At 41.6% G+C, this 10303-nt stretch overlaps 1 protein-coding gene across 1 annotated transcript; it reads right to left on the bottom strand.

Annotated features, from left to right (window-relative positions):
• Positions 1-1682: 1682 nt before the first annotated feature.
• On the bottom strand, positions 1683-8223 carry fgf8a (fibroblast growth factor 8a). Its single transcript, XM_020479949.2, has 6 exons — positions 7741-8223; positions 7302-7469; positions 7184-7220; positions 5949-6129; positions 4107-4213; positions 1683-2813 (listed from the first exon to the last, which is right to left on the bottom strand). The coding sequence occupies exons 2-6, from the start codon at positions 7331-7333 to the stop codon at positions 2529-2531; spliced, it is 642 nt and encodes a 213-aa protein (XP_020335538.1). The 5' UTR covers positions 7334-7469; positions 7741-8223; the 3' UTR covers positions 1683-2528.
• Positions 8224-10303: the final 2080 nt, after the last annotated feature.

Raw genomic sequence — 10303 nt, 5'->3', positions numbered from 1 at the left:
CCAGTGTTTTACTTGCTATATTGTATTTACTTTGCCACCATGGCCTTTTTTGCCTTTACCTCCCTTCTCACCTCATTTGCTCACATTGTATATAGACTTGTTTATACTGTATTATTGACTGTATGTTTGTTTTACTCCATGTGTAACTCTGTGTCGTTGTATCTGTCGAACTGCTTTGCTTTATCTTGGCCAGGTCGCAATTGTAAATGAGAACATGTTCTCAACTTGCCTACCTGGTTAAATAAAGGTAAAATAAATAAATAAATAAAATAAAAAATTCCCAAGCAGAGGCGTGTATTCATGATGCCATGGGAAACCCCCAAAAAACATATCAAATGATTTATCTTTCGTCTCTCTGTTTCATCATTTTCCTTCTGCTGAATGTATCTGAGCGAGCGAAACAGTGCCCCTCTGTCTCTGTAGGCCATCTATCTGATGCTGTCTGGTCAAAAAGAGTATGACATTGTTGCCGCCCGTAGCATTGAATGCAAGGGAAGCCAGCAAGCATTTGGCCTCCCTTGATAAAAAAGTATAAAATAATAGCCAATCAGTGTTGTGCTAAACTGAGATCTCATCTGTGAATGGTCCTAAAAAAAGTGTCAAGGGAAGCCAGTTTGGATTTGGCTTCACTCCTATCACATCGCATTAACAGAAATACGTAACTGACAGAAACTACTTGAATTGTTGCATCTCAATGTGTTGTTGTCCTCCGGTGGCTAGCTAGCTAGTTAAAATTGACCCTTTCCTAAATTAGCCATGGATAGAGATAGGGATTTGGACTTAATTCTCTGTACTGGCTAATGATTATAATGGCGATTCTGATCCAACCATAAATTCATACATCGTGCCCCTGGACTGAGAGGATGGAAGTTCAATATGTAGCTAGATGTAGAAGGCTAATGCTAACTAGCTAACGTTGCCCATGAAAGGAGGTAATCATTTTAGACAGGTAGCAGTTACGTAGGACGACAAAAAATAAAAGTGTGCACTGTATGACAGCGTGACCATTTCGTCAACATGAACGAGAGGAGGATGGCATTGGCTTTTGTCTACACGTAGGATGAGTCAACATGTCTTTTCTACTTGCGCGAACGCACACACATTCCACAAAAAAAATATCTAAATCATGGACAGCCACATCAAATTTAGCTTATGTCGATTGGACTAAATAGTTTTTGGTATCTTTTAGTTGTCACTGTAGTAGACTAAGCTTAGGTGATTTGATGATGTTGAAATGTAAATGGTGCTGGAATAGTGGAGGCAGCTCCGGTATTCTGTGCGACTCGCAGTAACTCTCAGTGGTTCTGAAGCAACAGTTGTTTAGTAGTTCAAAAATGTCAGAAACATTAACTTACTTCACCATGCTGTAGGTCATGTAACTGTGTGTTACATGCAATATTCTTTGTGGACTTCACCAGACAGAGGTTGCTCTCCAGTTTTGTGATGAATCAAATGTATGGTTGAATAAATTCTGCCACTGTGTCTACTTATTGTCTCGGCCTTAGGCATACAGTATTCAATCACGATGGCAAGACATATGAACTAACAGGTTATAGAGCGAACAACGCTATTATCACAAGACATAGTTTGCAATATGGCTTTTTTTTCTGGCTTTTCCAGTGATTTTACCCACACAACCCTACTGTTCAAAGTGTGTAAAACAACCACATCACAAACAAGAGTTTAATATCAGTATTCTAATGTACATTTATTACACATTTTAAATAAATAATCCATCGTTAAAATTATTTGTACACATCCTTAAAATAAAAATAGATTTATATATGTATAAAAGCAGACAGGGTAACAAAAACAAAGGGGGTTTCCGACATATCAATGCATTTTTACACCTCTAATTTACAGTTATAACCATTGCAGGAAACCTGTGATTATCAATATAGCTGCCACATTTTCCATTGTGTGTACCTAAAGCACTGTTTGCTTTAACAGCGTTTGTCTCTATAGAATTCCCACAGTAGCAAGGTCACACCACAGCGTTCAACAGAGGTGTTGTGGCTGTGTGTGATACTGAACAACAACGTTACTCAACATGGCGCTCCTGAATGCAGCATCGATGCTGTGTGTGTGTGTGTGTGTATGTACTGTATGTGTCTCTGAACGCAGCATTTTCTGGCAGTGCGGTCGATCAGGGCCCTTCAAGTCTCTTGGAGCAGCAGGTGTGAGTCCAAACGACTCTGAACAGTCAAACAAAAGCAAAAACACAACCCAAAATACAGAGAGACAATACAAAGTCCACACTTTACTAAAATGTCAGCACCCCAAATGTTCGATGATGAGTTATGTGCATCTAAAAACAACACATCAGTACTAAAAGCATCAGGTACAAAAATATATTTGTTATGGGTTTTTTCTTTTAAAAAATGTACTTTTTGAAAAAAAATAGAAAAACTACATGTTAGGTATAGTAACGCTCAGTACAAAAAAAATGTCTCTAGAGGTTTTGGAAAGGAGTTAATTCTTGCTTCAGTCATTGTTTTTTATCCTCTGTCTCACCCTCTCTGCCCCCCTCAGCCTTCGGGTGAGTAGCGTGTGCGTTTAGTCCTGGGGCTGAAGGGGTAGTGGACGAAGTCAAAGGCCTTGTGCTGGGCCGGGTGAGTGGGATTGGATCCCCGAGGCAGTCGTTTCATAAAATGGACCTCGCGTTGATGCTGCCGTGTTTGCGAGCCTTTCCGGGGGCGTCCACGTCTGGTGAAAGCCATGTACCAACCCTCGAAGCGTGCGTTCCTCAGCGCCGTGTAGTTATTCTCCAGGACAATCTCTGAGAAGATGCAGTCGCGGCCTTGCCCATTTTTCTTTGAAAGACAAACACACACACACACCAGGTCAGTCGGAGCGTCTGAAGGAGCTTTCTATGAAGACTTACAGATAGGAAATATCAGATGTAAGAAGGCTACCCCGAACAGTATGTCCCTGCGCACACACACACAACCACGTGTGCACGCAGCGCTCTCCACACGCATGAAGCATATGCTACAGTCATTACAGGCTCAGATCAGAGAGAGGATGACAGTAAGCAAGGAGTCTCCCTCCTCAGTAAACACAGAGACGCATTCATGAGGACCACTCTAGAGTTAGCAGCCTAAGACATGCCATCATAGCAGAAATACCTGAGGAGTTCAAGGTCTTTATCAGCTTCATTTGTGGATTTCCTTCTATTTAGCGCTGCACTGTCTCGTTTGTGGCTGAATCGAACCACAAAGGGCTCATTGACTTGAATATCAATCAATAGATCCTGAAATAAACGACTCTAGTCTCCCTTTGGTACAATCAAACACATGGTTGTCTTGCATTTATTCTATCTCTACATTTTGAGAAATGGTACAACGGGGTAGATGTTGTTTCTGTTGTTCTAGTATTCTACATTGAGGGTGAAGGGGGGTTTGTCCTCTATGAGCAGTAGCTAGGCCCTGCGTCCTCCCACAACCCCTCCAGCCCAACCTCCACTGGTCTGTGACACGTCACACACCGGCAACACTAATGTAGCTAAACCTGCTCAACAACCTAGCTGGACAAAATGGGCTGTTAAAAATAAATCTAGCATCCCATGCAGCCAGAAAGCAAGTGAAACATACACAAATATACACATACAGTAGTTCAAACACACACACAGGCTGTTGCTGGGCCGGTATGGCAGAGAGAGGCAGCTCAGGGCAGATGGTGCACCTGGCAGGGTTCTGTAGGGGGGCGGAGATGGCAGCCCTGTTTATTAGCCAGCACAGCAAGAGAGGAGCAGAGACACCCTCAAACCCACAACACGCTACACAGAGGAGGTGACTTCCAACAGCATACAATGACTCTAACCTTCTCCCATGCAGAACATACCAGAGGTGGACAGTCCTGGAGCTACAGCTGTAGGGAACCACCAAACAGAACCACAGCCACACTGAACTATGGTGAGAACTGCTGCCGAGTCGCCATACAAAACCACAAGTCTTAGAAAACCCAAACAGAACTACAATATAATCAAACCTTGGAACCACAGCTTAAGAAGCTTGAAAACAGAGCCAATGGAAAAGGGCAGCATTCTGGCATTACCATAGATCATTACCCACAGTGCAGTGCTCAAAGGATTTTTTTCTCTTTACCTTCCCGATCAGCTTTCCCTTCTTGTTCATGCAGATGTAGAATCCTGTCTCTGCTCCTTTAATCCGCACGCGACTTCCAAACGTGTCCGTCTCTACGACGAGTTTGGCTGAGGAAACAAAGGGATTTTATTATCAACCAGGGCTAATGCACTGTTAGTAATAGGATGTTGCTTAAAGACACGGCTAAGCTGATTCAGTTTATATTTTTACAAGAGAAAATTCTATATATCACACACACACACACAAAACCTGTGGGGACCATTCCTGAGGATTTATGCAAGCTTAAAATCTTGCACAATCATAAAAACATGTGTACCTCAATTCTTTGAAAACTAAAGAGGCCATCCTGGAAGGACTATCAACTTTTTTCTCTCTAAATCTGTACTCACGTCACACATAAGCACCACATTCATCTCTGTCATAGATCATAGATCACGCTTGGAGACAGATGGACATAAATAGAAGGGTGTTAAATGGCTTATCGTAATGTGTGTTCATAGATACTGTAAGTCTCACAACTGCTTCTATGATTGAAAACACCGATATCCCTATTTTCCAAACTAAAATATGTTTATCTATTTTGTTGTCGCCTTCCACGGAGGCACACAATGTCTACCTAGCCATTATGAATCAACTTTTCAAAGGCTTACTAAGAGTTATGATTGAGTATTTTATCAGGGTCCCCATTAGCTTCGGCCCAGGCAGCCCCTACTCGTCCGGGTTTCCCATCCCCCTACCTACATGATGATGGCACACATTCCTGGACCAACATTTGGAGAAATGAATAACCCTTGGTGCATCTGATAATTTTACTGCTCAACCTCTGTTCTTGTTAAACACGGCAAAATTCAACAGATAGGCACAATGTCGTTTCAAAATGTTAGCCACGTGTATGTCCCTTACTAGAGATTCTAACCACTCCCTGATCCATGCACACCCACGTGGTTATGGTTAGATGGTTGGTGTGGGGCTAAGCAATAAACGCCTCATGCAAGCCACAGCTTTAGACCCACAAGTACAACCTGCTACCATGGTACAGGTGGCACTGGCATAGGTGACCCGAGCACCTCCACACCCTCTGGTGCAAACCACAAACACACACAAGTGTGAATACACACCACATTAGACAGGACCTACAGCAGCATACACACAGTGTCAAAGGTCCAGTTTGCTGCCAAATTATGTTTAAATCTAACAATATTTAATGGCAATGGGAATAGCCCAATGAAAAATCACCCAAAAAATGGACTTCATTTTAAAATATAAAATCCACTAATATAAAAATAGTTAATTTGTGAATATGCAAAGATAATAGATAAAATGCAGGCGGGCTGGTTGAAAATTCGGCGGGCCCTATTTTGGTTCTGAAGCTGGTCAGAGGAAAGAGAGAGCAGGAGAGCTATGCAGGAAATGTTTAGGAGGTTGAAGGATGCTTATTTCTAATGGCTCTTCCAGACATGAGTATCTCTGGAGAATCACCTACAGCACAATCTTCAATCCATTTGACAATTTTTTTGACAGTCTGCGGCCTCTTCTTAGCAATACCAGCTGATACAGTAGCCGTGTTATTTACTGTCAAAAACGACGAGAGAAAAACAATTTCTGTAGAATTCACAGTAAGCATTTGGCTACTAACCTCTTGCACATGATAGTTTGTTATGCCAAAATGGGCCTTGAGGCCCTGTGACTATATAGGCATAGCCTAAGCCTGTTGTAGACATACGTTTATTTTAGTAGGTTAGTTTAGAGATTCTGAAATATTAGCAATGGATTTCGGCAAGTTAAAACCGACAAAAATTAGGAACTTGAAACAAATCCATGAAGTTTGGATATTGGGCTTACCGTGTATGTCTCCATCTTCTGCCATGGCGTTGATCTTCTTGTTGGGCAGAACCTGCACATGCTTCCCGCTGGTTCGGCTGTAAAGTTGATAGGTCCGAATTAACCTGCGGCTCACACGGTCTGTCACCTTGCTCTGCTCGCTTACATGCTGCGTGAAATTAGGCGAGGACTGATTGGTTACCTGTCAGAAATTAAATGTCATCACAATCAGTATTTGCAAAAATTGCTTCAATGTAATTACAGTAGCGTATGTAGTATTAAGCAATAATAGCATCATTATTTAACTCTAAACCCAACAGAAGCAAATTTGGAGGGATGTTTCCCATTTTCATTAGACCTACTTGGCATGATTGGCTATAATAACACATAACTTTATAACATGCAATAGACCACGTGAATATACCGCCGATACAAAAGCCTACATTCCTTAAATTATGCATGCATAATTAAAAGCATGAAAAACTAGAAATTAAAAAGGGCGCGCAAACTGCAACAGCTTGTGCGTAAAAGTGAGTGGAGGTAGACGTTAAAAAACATGTCCAAAATATCAAACAGGCTATAGCCTACATAATAAATGCTCATTATTTCCCTCACATTAAACGGAGCAAATGGACATATTAATGCCTATGTTAAAAGCTTCCCTATTTGACACTTAGCCATACGCACTCATTCTGTTCCAAGGAGGACAACGAAGGAATTAACTTTGGCCTTTATATTTGAACCCCACGACATTTTTCACAGACTCGCCTTTCACCGCGCGATGCCCATTCTGTGCCCACGCATCCTGCGCGAGGGCAGTATGTTAGCAACATACGTCGTGCCAAAATGTGACGCGGGCGGCATGCAGCGCGCCCGCTGCCCCTTGCGCGGTGGGACCCATCTGATGTGTCGTTATATCACAAATTATATGAGCTCTCGTCTCTCTCCCTCACTGCTCACCATTATTACACCGTGCTTTCACCCCCAGAAACCTAACCATATGTTTAACAGTGACATTTGATGTAGGTTAGTTATACGAATTTTCAAGATGCGTAAAATAATTACTTGTTGTTCAAGGAGATTTACAGTTGTATCCAATAATCCACTGATAGACTGAACAGTTTGTAAATGATTTGCAAATTTACCGAAAACGCGTGAGATATTTAAAATCATAATCAAGAATGCTATATTATTTTCACAAAGCCTGCTGATATACAAAATATTTGGGCTATTTCAAAGCATGCATATGAACATACCTGAGCATAGTAACAGAATGCGAAGAAGTGTAGGAACCTGAAAAAGAGCTTAATTAATGAGTTATAATACATTAGGGCACATTAATCAACATAATTGAGACTCGCAGGAAATACTCACAGATAACTCAACCGGGAAGGGAGGCGTCGCATGTTGATTGTGTTGATTGTTCCTTCGATAAATACAGACCACAGGGCTTGCAGTGTTCCAAATTCGAGGTTATTTGGTAAAGGTAAGCTGTGTGAAACACTGGTGTCGGTTGCAATTGTGTCGGTCGCTCTTCAAAAACTTCATTAAAATCCAAAACGACCAAAGATGGTGGAAGAAGTGGTTAAGCCTATTATTTTTTTGTAAAAATATGGGTACATTTCATGTCAAATAAATGTCCATAGCCTGTTTTGGCAAGGCTGGCGCTTACAACTGATCGACAACCTTGCCAGTAAAATGTGAAACTGTGACAATGATAATTGATAATAATGATTAATGATTATTGATTATTGATAATAACTGTCTATCTGTCAGGCGGCCCTCTCGATTAGCAACGTTTAAGTTCACTTACTTAGAAGAGAGGTGCATTCAAGTTTTGGCAAAGAAAGCGCTGGATGAGTGTCCTAATAATAAGGATACAAATGCAAGGTCATCCGAAGCCAATGAAGATGACAGTTAATTTGCTGCAGATTGCTATCTCTTTGTAATTCCTTCAGAGAATCCTCAATCGCTATCATCCAGTGTATCCTGTTGTAGAGAGTTTATATCTGGCTTTTGCGTGGTGGATAACGTGCGCGTCCCGTGCGTTCAGAGCGGGTGATGTTGCTTCAGTGTTCGGTAGTGCAGGACTGGCGACTCCCGTCTCCCCTCCTCTACTCCCATCGCAGGCTCCAATGTCAACCCCTTGTTCGCACTCACACCCCTGGTTAAAATGGAAGGGCGATCTGCGAGGAACAAGCCCCCTTTTTCTGCAGAACAAAAGCGTCCCTCCTCCCCCTGCGTTTAAAACATATCTTCACCTGAGGAAAAGTCAACACTTGCGGAGAAGCAGGAGTCTTGCGTACCCAGCGCGCAATGACGCTTCTTCACCGAAACGACCCTCTGAATTAATGAAATAAAAAAACGAGTTAAAGGAACGTTCCTAGATTATCCTAAAAAAGTATATTCCAAATTGAAAGAGAAAAATCCAAACATAAAATTGCAGTCCATTTCAGGACAATAGCCTCTTTCCATCAATGCGAATGTTATGCAATAGCCTAGTTTACAGCTACATTATGCCTAGATTGAATATTTTTAGTTTTTTGGATGAAACTGGGATTAGCTATGGATACTTTTTAGCTTTGTCTCTTGTGTATTGCCGAAGAAAAGTGAGGGACTGGTATATTAACAGGATTACAGGCGATTAACGTTTTTTTAAACACCCCCTCCCTTCATTTGATAAAGGGAGACCATTCATCTGCACTTGCCTAAAACAGCCGCTTCTCACCCGATGCTCCTCATGGGCTCTTAGACATTGGGGATTTTAACGAAGAAAACTAGGGTAGATTAACAAACATTAGGCTACATGAATATCTTTGCAAAATGTAAATTTACAGTATAGCTGAAACGATAGCCTATTGAATAGCCTATCCAATTGATCATTCAGTCACACTGTCCCGAATGCAACAGACTTCTTCAACGAAAACTCACTTAATTATGAGAGAAATCAGACAGAACAATTTTCATCGTTGTGGACATTTTGTGCAAGAGGACGTTCTCACCTAGGATGGGTGAATGGGCCATTAGAGGCCAAGTGTTCAAATTAATCACTCAATTAATTTATTTGGGTTAAGTGAAGCGTGAAGACCCCTTAAAGGGATAGTTCAGGATTTGGCATGGAAACCCTTTATCCAGCCTACTTTTCAAGTCAGATTAAAACATTTATTTTTATTTTTAAATGTAACCTTCATTTAACTAGGCAAGTCAGTTAAGAACAAATTCTTATTTACAATGATGGCCTACCCTGGCCAAACCCGGACGACACTGGGCCAACTGTTCCGCCAATCACAGCAGGATGTGATGCAGCCTGGATTTGAACAAGGTACTGCAGTGACACCTCTTGCACTGAGATGCAGTGTCTTAGACCCCCTTAGACCCCTTAGTGCACCCCTCATGAGCCCAAGTGAACTTGTTGATACCATTTGTATGTCTTTGCATCCAATATGAAGGAAGTTAGGGGCAGTTTCATGAGCCAATGCTAACTATGGTTAGTCCTAGTTTAGCACAAAGACTAAAAGCATTGGAGTAGCCTACACCCTGAAGACGTCCAGTCTTTTCACTAAACTGCGTCCTTCATACTGGATGCAGATATAAAAATGGTCCCCCAAAGTTCATCTGACCTTGGGGAAGTAGATAAAGGGCTTCATTGACAAAATCCCAAACTATCCCCTTAAATGCAGACCCCACCCCAGCCTTTATTACATGTGAATATATCCATAACCAGGAAGAACCTCTGGTTTATTGACTGCCTGCCATTAATTAGGTTGTGGTCCAGCAAGCACAGGTGGTCAGATCCAGAGTTTTGTTTCAGCCGCATGATGGTCAGACAGATGCCCAGAGCCCCGCCACTCTTTTAACATTTGATTGACATCATTTGAAGTTTGTTAGCTCTTAAATGAATGTGTAGGGCCAACCAGTAGCCTAACGTTACCCCTGGCTACAGTCATGTCTTGGTAATTGTTATTATGAAAATAATATATGCGTTCGATATTGAATTGCACTGGTGTCTAATATTGATACGTTATGTGTTGTCTGTTGAGTAAACCAATCCAATAAACAGACTGAATAGGCAAGAAATGATTTGGACTAGACAGAGACTACAAATGTTTTCAATCCCTCTTTCAATCAGGTGCCGCATTTCATGCATGTGAGTGCGTACTAAAATATTATAGATTTTAATGAAGGACTATTGAAGCACGTTATAATGGATGGACTTAACACTGTCATTGACAAATCACACTATCATTTGTCCTTGTCAGCCTGCCAGCAGTTACTCATGTGAACCACCAGGGGGCACCATGTCTGTCTACTCTACTACATTGGTACAAGAAAGACATATTATAGTAGGCCTAGCAAACAACAACAGATATTTATTG

Source organism: Oncorhynchus kisutch, linkage group LG4 (assembly GCF_002021735.2).
Source record: "Oncorhynchus kisutch isolate 150728-3 linkage group LG4, Okis_V2, whole genome shotgun sequence".
Classification (NCBI taxonomy): Eukaryota; Metazoa; Chordata; class Actinopteri; order Salmoniformes; family Salmonidae; genus Oncorhynchus; species Oncorhynchus kisutch.
This window is presented reverse-complemented; position numbering and strand designations above follow the sequence as displayed.

Excerpts from the sequence above, each read along its gene's own strand:
- fgf8a (XM_020479949.2), bottom strand. The coding sequence starts at position 7,333 with ATGCGACGCCTCCCTTCCCGGTTGAGTTATCT. Across the intron at positions 7,221-7,301 it reads CCTTCCCGGTTGAGTTATCT|GTTCCTACACTTCTTCGCAT; the intron begins GTGAGTATTTCC and ends GCTCTTTTTCAG. Across the intron at positions 2,814-4,106 it reads AGGGAAAGCTGATCGGGAAG|AAAAATGGGCAAGGCCGCGA; the intron begins GTAAAGAGAAAA and ends TGTCTTTCAAAG.